Below are 15,050 nucleotides of genomic sequence, written 5' to 3'. Positions count from 1 at the left end.
CACCTGCAGCCAGTCAGGCAAAGCAAATGGAAACCCAGGCCATTCCCTGCTCAGCCTTTAGCAATAGACAGTGACAAATAATTGCCCGGAGGAGGGGAGAGAAGAGGAGGCCGCGCTGAGAGCAGGGGCCCCGACAGCACTATCTGATTCGAGGGCCCCATGTGTCTCCTTCAGTGCAACAGAGGTGGCCCGGCCCAGCCCGTAGCAGTCCTGACATACGAGTGTCCCTTGCAAGTGCTTGTGTGTGGAGCGGGGCCAGCGGCTACAGAGAGGCGACGTCGTGAATTCACCTTAGCTTGTGCGAGCAGCATGGCCAGGCAAGGCGGCAGGGGCAGTGGGGCTGCGTGCAGCGTCTGCCGGGGCTATGGGGCGGGGGGGGCACTTGGCCGCAGTGACTGAGTGACTCCGGACAGCGTCAGCCACCTCTCCTGCCCCGGCTCGGGGCGTGTCTTTGCACCTGCTCTCTAGCGCCGCCCTCGGGGTCCGCTGCAGAGGGAGATAAGCGGCCATTGGCCGCCGCGCCTCGCCAGACAGCCCTGTTATTGTTCGCGCCGGGGAAGAAAATAAATGTCTGGGCGCATCGTAAATAAAATGGCGGAAGAAACACACGCAGGCCCCTCCGGCGAGCTCGGGCTCCACCGCGGGCCGCAGCGAGGCCCTTCGCTTTGCAGAGCCGCCTGGGTGGCCCCGAAGCCGGGGGCTTGGCCGGGCCCCTAGGGGCAGCGAGGCTGAGCAGAGGCCGCTGCGGGCCCCTGCCGCGGGGTTGCTCGGCCCGGCCCTTTGCTCAGCCTCGTCAAGCCCCGTAGGTCACTGCTGCGGGTTAAGAGGCGCTCAGCAGCTTCGGCCCCCGAAGCAGCCATTTCCCACTGTCTTTACAGCCACCGCCCGCCTTGCAGCCGGCGCCTCCGGGGCGGGGCGGGCGCAGCGGCCTCGGCGGGAAAGCGGCTCCGGGGCCGCGCGGCTCAGTCACACTGCCCGCCCGGGCTGCGGCCTGGGGCAGCCGCGTGTGCGCCAGTGACACCCCGTCCCCCTGCGGCTTCCCCGAGCGGCGGCGGCGGGGGTCCGCCCTGAGGGGCTCCAGCTTCGATGGGGGAGCGGTTACAGCCCCCTTGGAGCACGGGACGATCTGGCGGAGGGCGAGGACGTGGGGCTTGTGCACATAACGAGGAGCCGGGCGCTTGTCTGCCTGGGCGCATCACCTACCCAGTGCATTGGCCATCGGTCGCAGAGCAGAGTAACGCAGGGCTCAGCCCTGCAGCCCCCCCCCCCCCCCCCGCCCCGCCCCGCTGCAGGTCAGGGGCTTTCTGCCGGGTCGGGCCCCCAGAGCCCGGGGTCCGCGTTACCTTCCAGCCCAGGCGCACTTGAGTCGCGTGGGGAGACACGGGCTGCGCGGCAGCTCCCGGGTTTGACAGCGGTGGGCCCGCGGCGACTGTCCGTCCCCGGGCGCAGCTGGGCCCTGGCTGGGACGGGCCGCGGGCAGGGTACCTGGCGGGACTGGAACTAAAATGGCATTTTAAGGCGCAGGAGCGCGCCCACCCCCCCAGCAGGCTCAGCTCGCCCCGAGCCTGAACCCCAATGTCCTGGCGCTGATTCGCCGACAGAAAAGCCAAACCTACGCCCTCGCGGGGAGACGTGCCCTGGTGTTAGCGTCCTGCGGCCCGGCCAGCCCCGCAGCCAAGGGAGCCGGGGACACGCGCGGCCCCGGAGGCTCATGCCCATCCCCGAGTTTCTAACTGACCTGTCGCTTCTTTTCCAGGTTTGGGCGACGCCTGGGGGCAGCCGAGCAGAATAGGGCCCTTGGATAATGTGGCTAAAGAGCTGGGATCTCATTTGCTTCAGGTAGAAGATGCTTTATTCGAGTTTTACTCGCTGCGTTGGGATTTTTTGTGACTCTGTGTGTAATCCTCCCTATCGCCCTCCCAGCCTAGTTGTTGCATGCAGCCTTTGTGAGGTCATTCTGTTAACACAACTTAGAGCCACGATTTTCTTTCATCTGTTCAGGGGGAAGCCAGTCCTTTTAATTTTCGTTCTTTGATTTTAGCAGTACCAACAGCCTACATTAATAAGAACGGTTTGCCTGGTAAGCCTAGTCCAACAATTACAAATAAATCCTCCCACCCTGCACACACACTAAGGAATCTCTTTTGGTACTACAAACGGCCCCTGGTGAATTGCAATGTGGATTGTATTTACTATCAACAATCCAGTCAGGGTGTTTTTGTAAATGGGAGATCATAGTTCTCCACAGATTGCTCAATAGGGAAAACCTTAAAAGAGCGCATGGCTCCTGCAGCAGGAGGTGAACATCTGGATTAGATCTCCTATTTAGTTAGCACCTGAAAATACAGTTGTTCCAAATCCTGTTGATCTGCCCTGAAATTCTTCTGCTCCCCATGTGGATGTCCCCATGCAGCAGAGAATTTAGGGAGCAATAGTTGGGCCGGGGCACCCAAAGGGAGTTTTATGTTTGTAACCTTAATGGAGGGCGAACTCTCCCCCCCCACTTTAAAGACATAATAAATTGTAATTATTTAATGGTCAGTTTTATTGAGGAAGGTTAATATTTAGTCACATAGCTGTTTTTAAGTGTACACTGGGGTAGTGATTAAATCAAAAGAGAAACTCAGCCTGGGATCCGTAAGTATTGGAAACTCTTTCAGAACCTCATTCCTAACGTAGTCCACTGGCATTTGTGTCTGTTGAGCTGTAGGATTTTAAAGGTGCATTCAGAAAATTTGTCACTCTGTTTTCCATGCTATTGTATTAATTCTCCTCATTGTTTCCAGTTTGTATCAGAGTAGCCTAAGAAGTAGGCAACATTGATACAATTCATATGACTAGAGTTGAAGCGGACAACTTCTAGTGCAATGGATTGTAGCTCACTCTTGTCTTTCATTCCCACTGTTTTGAAGATAAGATACAGTGAGGTGAATAATAACATAATGAAAACCTGAAGCTTTTATATTATAAACTACAGTTATAGGAACATGGACATTAATGGTAAAAGCCCCTTATTAGTTTCAAGGGGTATGGAATCAGGCCCTTGGAGCAGTTGGAATAGCTTTTAAGATTGAACCCCAAAAGACGTGGTGCGCTAGGTAAAGCAGCTAAGGTGAATAATCAGTATTAACAAAGGAAGAGCAAAAAGCATGGATCAGTTAGAAAAGATGTAGATTCAGATTAGATTTGAAATGGCACGAAGAGTGGATTTTTTTTTTTTTTTTGGTCACAATACCCTTATTATTTAAAGCCAACTTAAAATTGGTTTACTCCTTTGTTTAAAAAGAGAAAACTATCTTTCATGAAAGGGTTTGAAACACATTATTGATTTTAATAAAATAAATATTAGGGCTGTTGATTAATCACAGTTAACTCACGCGATTAACTACAAAAAATAATCGTGATTCAAAAAATTAATCACGATTAATCCCAGTTTTAATTGCACTGCTAAACAATAGTATACCAATTGAAATTTATTAAATATTTTTGATGTTTTTCTACATTTTCAAATATATTGATTTCAGTTACAACAGAATAAAAAGTGTACAGTGCTCACTTTATATTATTTTTGATTACTAATATTTGCAGTGTGAAAACGAAAAAGAAATAGTATTTTTCAATTCACCTCATAAAAGTACTGTAGTGCAATCTCTATCGTGAAAGTGCGACCTACAAATGTAGATTTTTTTTTTGTTACATAACTGCACTCGAAACCAAAACAATGTAAAACTTTAGAGCCTGCTTCTTGTTCAGCCAATTGCTAAGAGAAGCAAGTTTGTTTACATTGATGGGAGATAATGCTGCCCGCTTCTTATTTACAATGTCTACTGAAAGTGAGAACAGGCATTTGCATGGCACTTTTGTAGCCAGCGGTGTAAGGCATTTATGTGCCAGATATGCTAAACATTTGTATTCCCCTTCATGGTTTGGCCACCATTCCAGAGGACATGCTTCCATGTTGATGACACTCGTTAAAAAAATAATGTGTTAATTACATTTGTGACTGAACTCCTTGGGGAAGAATTGTATGTTTCCTGCTCTGTTTTACCCACATTCTGCCATATGCAGAACTCATCATCAGCATGGATGCATGTCCTCTGGCACAGTGGTTGAAGCATGAAGGAACATATAACTCTTTAGCATATCTGGCACGTAAATATCGTGCAACACCGGTTATAACATTGCCACATGAACGCCTGTTCTCGTGTGCAGGTGACCTTGTAAACAAGAAGCGGGCAGCATTATCTCGTGCAAATGTAAACAAACTTGTTTGTCTGAGCGATTGGCTGAACAAGAAGTAGGACTGAGTGGACTTGTAGGCTCTAAAGTTTTTCAGTGTTTTCTATCTTTCAGTGCAGTTATTTTTTGTACATAATTCTACATTTGTAAGTTCAACTTTCATGACAAAGAGATTGCACTACAAGTACTTGTATTAGTACTTGTATTGAATTGAATAATACTATTTCTTTTGTTTTTTTACAGTGCAAATATTTGAAAATGTAATAAAAGCCCAAAATATTTAAATAAATGGTATTCTATTATTAACAGCGTGATTAATTGTGATTAATATTTTTAATAGCTTGACAGCCCTAATAAATATATTTAGGCAAGATTTGGTGATTGCTCTCCTGGAGATGTTCTCATCTAGCTCATTAAATAAGCACTTTGAATTTTATTTCAGATAAGTTTAGTTGATACGTTGGTTTGGAGCCGTTGGTTTGGAGCCATTGGTCTATCTTGAAAATTTGTGTGTAGGTACATAAAAATCTTTATGAAAGCCTTTGCTTGTATAGTAGCTACTTAATCTCTTAGTTATTTTACATTTGTTTAGTCTCAAAAGCAGTTAGGCAATATTATGTGCTAATTACCTATAACTGATGTATAAAATGGATTTTACTTCTAAATTATAAATGCTCAAAAATTGTATTAAATCAACACAGTTACTGTCAACTTTTTTTTAAGAATAGCACCTTGGGTGAAATTTTGTTTGCCAAATTTCAACTCTAAGCTAAAATTGTTCTAGCTGAGTTGGAAACCCCTAACAATAATTCTAATGGAAGAATGGACACAACTTTTACTATACGATTGGGAACAGCAATTGAAAGTTGACAAAGAATGTTTAAAGTGACCTTTTTATTTAAGGATGCAGTGATTTCTTTCCCATTTTAATACATCTACAAAGTTTTGTTTATGTTGAAGGGGGATAAAAAAGAGTAAAGCTAAAAAGTAATCTGGTTTCAATTATATGCTGTAAAAATAGTTAGTAGGCCAGAGAATAATTTGGAATATTTTTTATTAGGGCCACATTGTATGCACCACTTTTACAGGATTTTATAGCTTTTCTCCTGGTTCAGTATCCTAAAATATTAATTAGTAGGTAGACAAGGCAGTTGTTTTATCTCTGTACTTTAGAAGTTAGTTTCCCCCTTCCAAAAATACATGTTTATTTTTCAGTGATCTACTTGTGTACAGGTATTTGGCCAGGAAGTTCAAAAGTGATTAGTGATTTTAGATATTTCTGATTTTCCTAAGTACTGGCCTTCTGAAAAATCAAGCCCTTATTAAAATATAATATAAAGCACCTCAAAATTGAGGCAACCAAAATCATTACAAAATCCCGGCCATCTTTGTTCAGTTTTAATTTCTATCCTATCAATCTTTTCTTTATGGGATAATTAAATCTTCCAAATCTTTACTCACATGAGTAATCATTACTTCCAAGTTAGACCTCATGTGAGTAAGGATTAGCAGGATCAGGCCACAAGTTTGCATTAAATGTTATCATTAGTTAAGATTATAAGGTTGCAATGTTAGTGATGAATGACTACAAGTGATGAATGACTACAATGTTTCACTTTCAGTCCAATGAAGTTTCCCTTATGGCTTGTTTCTTTCTGAAACTGTCATGGGCTTTTTCATCCCTGGCAAATGCCAAGTAGCTATGAAGAAGACAATTCTCTGTCCACACAAGCACAAATAAAAATATAGTAGAAGAAATTTAAAACATTGCTCAATTCTGCCATTACATCATAAAAATGGCCTGTATTGCATTGGATTTTCCCTTAAGTACTTCATAATTCAGGGTTTGTACTAAATATTATAGTAAGCCAAGTTAATAGGAGAATGTTAACTTAAAGTGCAGCATAACTTCTGTAAGGGGATAATGAAGTAGATTTCACAAATTTGTGTGTGATTAATATTCTTCACAGTGATAGTATAAGTTAAATATTTCTTTTTAGTAATATATTTCTGCTTGGGAGGGGGAACACTTTAAAAACTTTATTCTAAATTATCAATTAAACTGTGAGATTTTTATCCAAAATATTTATTTCTTACAGACATTGGATGGATTTGTTTTTGTGGTAGCATCTGATGGCAAAATAATGTATATCTCTGAAACTGCATCTGTTCATCTCGGTTTATCCCAGGTAGGAGTAACTTTCTGCCCATCTGTTAAATACTGATGTTGGATTGCAGTAGTAATATCTTGGTAAATGTACTAGATTTAAGTTTTTTGCAGTGAGGTCTTAAGCTTTAATTTTGTTCTGATGCTTAAGTTTTGTTTTATTTAAGTAAAGCCATTTACTTACAGCGGCAATGTGATTATCTTACCTTGTATCTTTTCTTGTTGATTAAATTTTACTTCCTATTACAGGGGTGGGCAAACTACGGCCCGCAGGCCGGATCCAGCCCGCAAGCTGTTTTAAGCCAGCCCATGAGGTGCACCACGCGGCTCAGGGCGCTGGGTCGGGCCCTGCTCTGGTGCTCCAGCCGGGGCACTGGGTCGGGGGCCGCCCCAGGTGGCTTGGCCGCGCTTCAGCAGGGGCACAGTGTCAGGGGCTGCACTATGCGGCTCCCAGAAGCTGTGGCATGACCCCACTCTGGCCCCTATGCTCTCCAGTGGGAGCTTCAGGGGTGGTGCCTGCGGATGGTGCAGCGTGCAGAGCTGCCTGGCCGCTCCTCCACATGCCACAAAGAAGGGACATGCCACTGCTTCCAGGAGCAGCTTGAGGTAAGCGCTGCTTGGAGCCTGCACCCCTGTAGCCTCTCCCCACTCCCCAAACCCCTGGCCCAGCCCTGATCCCCCTCCCACTTTCCAAAACCCTTGATCCTAGCCTGGAGCACTCTTCTGCTCTCCAAACTTCTCATCCCCAGCCCCACCCTAGAGCCCGCAACCCCAGCCGGAACCTGCACCCCTTTCCCTACCCCTGCCCCAGCCCTGATCCCCCTCCTGCCCTCTGAACTCCTTGGTCTCAGCCCAGAGCACCCTCTTACACCCCAAACTCCTCATCTCCAGCCCCACCCCAGAGCCTGCACCCCCACCTCAATTTTGAGAGCATTCATGGCCCACCATACAATTTCTATTTCCTGATGTGGCCCTCGGGCCAAAAAGTTTGCCCACCCCATCCTATTACCTTTAATAAGGTTGATAAATGTTTTTGCAAACTGGAGGTAGGTTCTGAGCTTGAGCCTGGAACTCAAAGCTACTGCCTGCATGGTAATGCTGTACATCTCAAAAGAAAAAAAATAGAGATTTCCAGTGTATATGTTTTGGATTGTATGTGATACTGAGAATTATTAAAATATAGAGTCTATTACAGGAGTGGGTGGATGTGGCTCTGTGGCCTGCCGTGTGCAGGAGGTGAGACTAGATGATCATTATGGTCCCTTCTGGCCTGATAGTCTATGAATCTATGAGAGAGGAAATCTGATGTGGAAGATGTCTTACCATAAATGTGCTTTTTGGGGGGGATTTATGAGTTTGTAGATGGGATTCTGAGTCATTTTTCCTGAGTTTTTTCCAGTTCAGTGATCTTTTCAGTAAAGTGTTTTATATGCATATGATAGAACTTGTAAATCTCAGTTTACTACTGTTTTGCACAAGAAGTAAAAGGTTTTTGTTTGTTTTTTAGGACACTTCTAAATTTTTACCTTTTCAGAGTAAATACAACAGCAAATAGAATTAGAAGTGTATTTATTGTAAGATGCAGGTTTCCATGAGTTTGTTTGAAAATATACTCTACACATTTGGGGACTTAATACCTGATCCAAAGCTCACTGAAGTCCAATGGAAAGGTGCTCATTGATTCATTGGGCTCTGCATCAGCCTCACAAGGAACTAACCTTTTTGTAAAGTGTCTTCCATAGCAGCTGCATCCAAAATGCTGTGCAGAATTGATAAAACAGATAAATGATTAATAGCAGAGAGAAATGAAGAGCTAAAGGTAAGGGAGGTATGCTGTGTTTGCGACTAAGATCTGAAGAGTCAATGAGGGACGGAGATATCGCAAAACTATTCCAAGACTGTAAGGGTTATGTGATAGAGATTAAAATGTGTATTTTAAGTCATAATGGTGATTAATGTTGAAAAGAATGGAAGACTATTTGGGTATAGTTTTATAACTGTTTGAAGCAATTAGGAAACCAACTCTAGAAAGCATGAAAAAGCAAATGTGTGGTATCACTATTCTGAAAACATCCCCCCGATAAACAGGAAGGAACCCTCAGTCTATTTTTTTGTAATCTCTGTTAGAAAAGTAATTTTCACATTGTGACACACTATGCAGGGTTCAGTGTGGGCACTTCCTTTTTCTACCAACTTTTAAAATACGTACAAGGAGAATTTTTAATTCAAGCCCTCTGTTTATTAAGCCTGCAGTTGCATATATTTGCTGTTTCATAATTTTACATATATATTTAAATTTCTTTTAAATATTGCCTTTTCCTGAAATATTTTCCAAATAAGAGGCGATATTTTCCACTCTGCATTTAGAGCCCTTACTCAAAGCCTCTTTACCCACCCACCTATTAAAAAGATCCATCATAACCATAGCTATTGAAACGGATCCGCTTACACAAAACAATTGTTCTACAGCTATGTGTTTGTCATCTGTGTGAGGCTGTGTTAGTTACTCTGCTAAATTATATGAAAATTTCATATATATGAAAACAATCTTAAAAACAAAACAAACACAAGAGAATGAAGAAACACTTCAGTGACGGTTGGTGGAACACCCATTGCTGTAGAATAATATATATATCCCAGTGACATCAAAGAACTACAGAATCAATCGGAGAATAAAATAAGTTGAATATGTCAGATTCAAAGAAACTGTGCTGAAGTTCATCCCTGGGATCACCATGAGGCCTGTGCACCACTTCAGTGTCGTTTAAAACCTTTAAATTGGATATATGCTGGCCTTATGCACAAGAGTGAATTTCACCCCTGTCTTTAAGTACATCTTTATGCACTCTCACTGAAGTCCATGGGAGTTTTTCTTGGGGAAGGACTGGGGCATTTGGCCCATAAAGTTTACTGAAGCAAGATTAACCAGAAAATTCTTGAATATCCTGCAGTTGTAAGAAGTGGGGTATTGCCTTGATCTCTCAGGAAAGCTGTAGAGCAAAGGGAATGTGAAGATGTGAACTTAGAGCAGGGGGTTCCCAAACTTGGTTAGCGGCTCGTTCAGGGTAAGCCCCTGGTGGGGCCGCAAGACAGTTTGTTTACCTGAGCCTCCGCAGGTACGGCTGCTCGCAGCTCCCAGTGTCCGAGGTTCGCCGTTCCCAGCAATGGGAGGTGTGGGAAGCAGTGGCCCAGTCTGTGCCCGCGCTGCTTGCTGCAGCTCCCATTGGCCAGGAATGGCAAACTGTGGCCACTGGGAGCTGCGGGGGGCCGTACCTGCGGACGCTCAGGTAAACAAAGCATCTCGCGGCCTGCCAGGGGCCTACCCGCAACAAGCTGCAGACCAAGTTTGGGAACCCCTGACTTAGAGGCAGTGAGTATAAAGGGAGTGTAAAACTGTGATTGCTTTAAAAAACACCACTTCAGATTTAGTAGCCAACCCCAACAATTTCACAGTATGCAATTCTTTCTATCTGTCTGTCTGTCATAAAATAAAGTTACTGGATGGATACCGAATGATGCATCGCATTCTTTTATTCTCTTTAAAAGAAAAACACAAAACCATCTTCTTGTCAGCAGTAATTTGCCTTATTGTGGAATCTCATCCCACCATCTCTCTCCATTCTTGATTTTTCAAGGAACTGTTTACTTTTAAACACTGTAAACCTAGGTCGCTCCTACAAGCTTCACAGCATTTTATTTTTTAAAAATCCTTTCCTAAATGAGGTCTTGTTTCTGCTTCCCTTGAAGTCTCTGGGAGTTTTGCCATTGACATCAATAGGAGCAGAATTGGTCCATAGCAGCAAATTCTTCAAATTTCTCTCACCAAGTCATAATCCTACACTATATTTTCAACAAGAGCTCTTATATCTGAGTTTGGGCTCAGCTTGTCTTGGCTGGCACTCAGAGTGATGATGGTGATTTTAGATAATCTTTTAGAATGTTTATAAAAAGGCCTTTTTTATGAACCATTTCCAGTACGAAACTAGATTACAAGTCAATTTTCAGTTGGTGCAATTTGTTTAAACAGCTAATTATGATCAATAAAAAAAAATACATAACATTTTTTTTACAAGATATTCTTGGAGATGTGCTGTAGTAATCTGTACCTTCAATCAATCCTGATTATAGCTTCAGCAGAAAGAACAGTGAGTCATTTACACCTTCTGATTAAGCTTTTGGGAGCCAACACATTTAAGTATGTTTACAAATGTATAAGCAACATTAAAGATATTTTCTTAACTTGTATTTTTTCCACTAATTCAGTTTTTTTAGACACAATTTACACACAAGTATCAGAAGCAATAATTTTTAAAAGTCCTATCTTAGTCCATGTCAGTTTTTGAAACAGGAATAGTAAATACTGAGGATCAGACACTCATCTGCTTTAAATCAGCATAGCTCCATTAAAGTCAGTGGAGCTACATTGATTTACGCTAGCTGAGGATCTGACCCTATGTGTCCTTACTCCGTGAATAATAAATGGGGCAAATTCCCCGGTGAAGCTCTTCTTAAAAACTGCTGGCACAATGCATCACCCATTACCGTTTAAGTTCATATGATCATTTTACTTCCTGATCCTTGTATTCATATAACAACATTTTGAAGAGGAAAGTTCTATAAATACACAGTGCATAGCCATGCACTTACTCGCACATCTAAGAGACAGCGCCATACTGTGCTATCAACTCTAGCAGAATCCCTTAGTGAATTCTGTGAGGACTTAAGATGAAAAATTGATGGTATGATGTGGGCTGTACAGTTTAAGTGCAACTTGTATATGTGCACATGCACACAGATATACACATTACTGCTTACGGGACTTATAGACTGCAGGGAAAACCCTTTTAAAACAGAAACAAAGAAAACTATTGTGAAAAATAGATTTTGAAGTTTTGAAAGTCTGGGCTAGCACTCCAGCAATTTTCTGATTCCACAAGGGAGCCAAAGTTATATTTAATTTTTGATAAATCTTGAAATATTTAACCAAAAACATCTGAACTTGCTAAAGTTTAGTATACTTACTGGATGAAAGTAAAACAGTAGCAAAATATAAATTATTATTTTCTTCCAGTATCCATTTATTTAGTCCTCTGTTTATTACGAATCATTTCTTGGCAGAAAGAAAATATACAGCTGAGTTACACATAAAAAAAGCTCTTAGTAGGAAACAAATACAACTGGTAATAAGTAGGTATTTAAAAATATTAAAATGCTTCATCCAGGATCTGGTTTAATAAGCCTGATGTGTGAGACTGCAGAAGTTTTATGGATTGAACCATATAATTTATTTTTTAAGCTGTTAGTATTTTATCGCATGTTTAAAAAGCACCTATAACATATGCATAACAGGAGACAGTGGTCAGTTCAAAAATTATGCACAAACATTTTGGTTGTTTGACTATTATGTAGCCCTAGATTTTTGAAGATGGTTTTAGGTTTCTCAGATTTATTTAACAATCAACAGATCAAATTTTGCTGTCACTTACATATGTAGAACTGCATTGATTTCACTGGGGTTGCACATGCATAACAGAATAGAATTTATCCCTATATGTAGATTCAAGAAAGCTAGCTATGTTAACTTTAAGAAATAAGCTATGTGATCTGAATCTCAGTGTATGTAAAACTGTGACCATGGGCCCAATTCTGAGAATCTTTCTGTGACTAGTCCTTGCTTGGGTGAGTAGTCCCAGTTAAGTCAATAGGATTACTTGCAAGAGCAAGGGCTACCCACATGAGTTAGGTTTTGCAGGATTAGTCCCCATGTGAGGATTATGATTATAATTGATGAAATATGCAAGTCTTTTGGATTAACCTAATTAGTGTTTGTAATTAGCTTTGCAGGGCAGGTGGAGGAAAGATAGGGGACGGGATAAGAGAGATCTGAGGGTATTCTTCCTATGAACACTTTTTTATAACTACATTCCATTTGGTACAGTCTGATTCATTTCATAGGCAAAAAACCTGCTCTTCAGAAATATCCGGATGAGCGAAGGGTAAAAGCTATTTTAAGAGGGGATGGTGCCAGACAGAGGGTTAAGCTCAGAGGGACAGGAAAGGCCATAGACCACCCCCCCCTTCCCACATTTCAGTTTGAACATTCACCCAAACTCCGTCTTTCTCCAATAAGATTTTTTGCTTGTTCTGTTCTCTTGAGAGCTTAGAGCAATGCAAATCACAATGCTTTAAAAACGATGTATTAGGGTTTTTGTGAAACTCATAGCCCTGTTTATAATCATAGACATATTATGGATCAGTCTGCCACTTTTGCCTGTTTTATTTCTTTTACAAAGAGCGAAAAAAAATCACAAGTTGCAAAAAGAGTCATCCTTATGGACGTCCAATCCTTCCCCAGCCAACAAAGCCAAAATATACTGAGCTGGTGTTGATGTCCCCACCTGTTATAATCCTGAAAAGGAATGGTCCCACTTTTTTTCTCATAGGGGCAATGATTTATATGAGCTAACATTGTTAATTTGGTATCTCTGGTTTTCCTTCTGCAACTGAAAGCTGTCTGTTTAAAGAAATGTGAAAATATGTGGTTGGAATATTGAATGTGTACCAGGGTTTTTGTTTTTTGGGAAGTGGGGGTGGGTAGGGGAGGGAGAGGTGGAAGGGAACAGTGGGGAATAGATGGCTAGAAAGAATTAGTTTGTATAGTGCTGGGAAGAGACATTCCATGAATAATGCAGAAAACGGAACTATGAGAGACATTTTCGGGAAAAGATTGCTTTGTGGGCTAGACAACTTCATTTATTCTAAAGAAAAGGCAACTCACACATCTTAGCAAATCAGTAGGATTGGCCCAGAAGAATAGGTTAAATTACTTCACCTCTCAGCTGCCTCTGATCTTTGGGGCCCAGTGCACATCAGGCCACAATGAACAATTGGGTAGCCTGACACTAATTTAAAACACAGGCTCAAAGTATTGGTTCTCTACTTAAATCCATTACTGCATCTATCTGGAGACTTTTTGTTGATGCGTTTTTACATGTGCCAAATAAAATGAGCAAAAAGGACATACAGCACAGTTATAATGGTGCTTATAATGCCAGTTATAATGGTGCTTCCAGCCTCTATACTATATTTATTATGTACATGATATACAGAAAGGGACAAATACTATGACAGAAACACATCCACGTGTGAACAGAGGTTCAGAGCAAGTGAGAAATAGGAATATGCTATATTGAGGAAATTAAGGACAAATAAAACTCCTGCTGAGCTGGTCTTTTTTTTTTTTTTTTTCTTCTAATTCTGCACATTTATTTGAGGCAGGAGATGCTGGAGCCAGCGTTCATTGATATAAGTGGGAATAGCTCCACTGAATTAAATGGGCAGTAGACTTGGTCCTAATAAGAGTTTGGATTGTATTTTTGGAGGGCATTTACTGAGAAAAAAAAAAGTAACAGGAAATATATCAATTTGTTGGCTTGGCTGTTACATTTCAAATACAGACAGAACCTAGATGATGGTTTCTGGGAACATGTAAAACTTTTAGAGTATGTTTGTCTGTAAGAAAAGTTTATGCAGCTTGTGGAGATTTCCCCCCCCCCCTTTGTGGGAAGCTAACATTTCTGTAGCTCCTCTATCATCTCTTCGCTTGCCAGCTTTCTCCACTAGCAACTCCCCTGTGTGCAGAATAGCACCAGAAATTCCCACAAAAGCTTCTAAAGTGTTAGTTACCACTGAAGAAGGAATGATTCAGTTTAATAGGTATAATTTGGTGCATGGTTTTGGTCCAGTAAAAACCACACGTTGTAAGGGTAATGGACTGTATGCACAGTATACGGATGTAGTATACGTAGGTCACTGAAGAATGCTTTATATTATTAAAAGAAAGGCTGTTTGTACTGCCTAATATTTTATATGTCTCTTGACAGGTGGAGCTTACTGGCAATAGCATTTATGAGTATATACATCCTTCTGACCATGATGAGATGACAGCAGTGCTTACAGCACACCAGCCTCTTCATCCTCACCTCTTACAAGGTACTTCCAGGAGATGTGATCAAATTGCAGCTGAAAAGCTAAAAAAGAAAGCTGCATTCAACACGGCAAGCTTATACATTATCCGGTAAAGCTTTGTGTACACAAATGCAGAATGGGTACCAAACTGATACTGTAGCTCAGCTTTTTGGCTTGTAGCAGCATAGGTAATAAGCAGCACTCCTAGATTTATTAATACCATTAATCCTAAAGCATCTTGGAGCATTTGCAGTTTTAAATTGCAATTCAAACTTTACACAGGGATCATTTCATCCACCTCTGTTATGTAGCCACCTCTGAGGTAGAACATTACAGCTGCATTATACAGTATTTTAGGAGAGGAAGTGAAGAATACATTAGCCAATAGAAAATATGAGGACATGTCTCAATGCAATTTGTTAAATTTGGAATTTGGCTATGACACGAGAGGGAATACCCTTTCCTTTATGAAGGATGCAATGGGTTCTTTAATAACCACAAGCAGTCATGACTTAGGTTTGGTGTCTTACTGAAAAGATAGATCTCCAGGAGCAGATTTTTCCCCTAATATCATACTGTGGCACTGATTCATTACCAGCTCAGTCATCTACTGAATCACCAGAGCTACTTCTTGAAGCATGCGGAGGTATAGTGGTGTACTGTGTACTGACCTAGC

At 41.9% G+C, this 15,050-nt stretch overlaps 1 protein-coding gene across 1 annotated transcript in view; it reads left to right on the top strand.

The window, feature by feature from the left end:
* Nucleotides 1-15,050, top strand: part of SIM2 (SIM bHLH transcription factor 2) — a 70,946-nt gene that overhangs the window by 9,965 nt on the left and 45,931 nt on the right. The window contains exons 2-4 of the mRNA XM_077818660.1: nt 1,757-1,839; nt 6,339-6,428; nt 14,290-14,398. Of these exons, the coding sequence (XP_077674786.1) occupies nt 1,757-1,839; nt 6,339-6,428; nt 14,290-14,398 (282 nt within the window). The remainder of the gene's footprint in view (nt 1-1,756; nt 1,840-6,338; nt 6,429-14,289; nt 14,399-15,050) is intronic.

The sequence above is a fragment of the Eretmochelys imbricata genome, chromosome 1 (genome assembly GCF_965152235.1).
Source record: "Eretmochelys imbricata isolate rEreImb1 chromosome 1, rEreImb1.hap1, whole genome shotgun sequence".
Taxonomy (NCBI): Eukaryota; Metazoa; Chordata; order Testudines; family Cheloniidae; genus Eretmochelys; species Eretmochelys imbricata.
The sequence above is the reverse complement of the archived record's forward strand: the minus strand, read 5'-3'. Positions and strand labels throughout refer to the sequence as shown.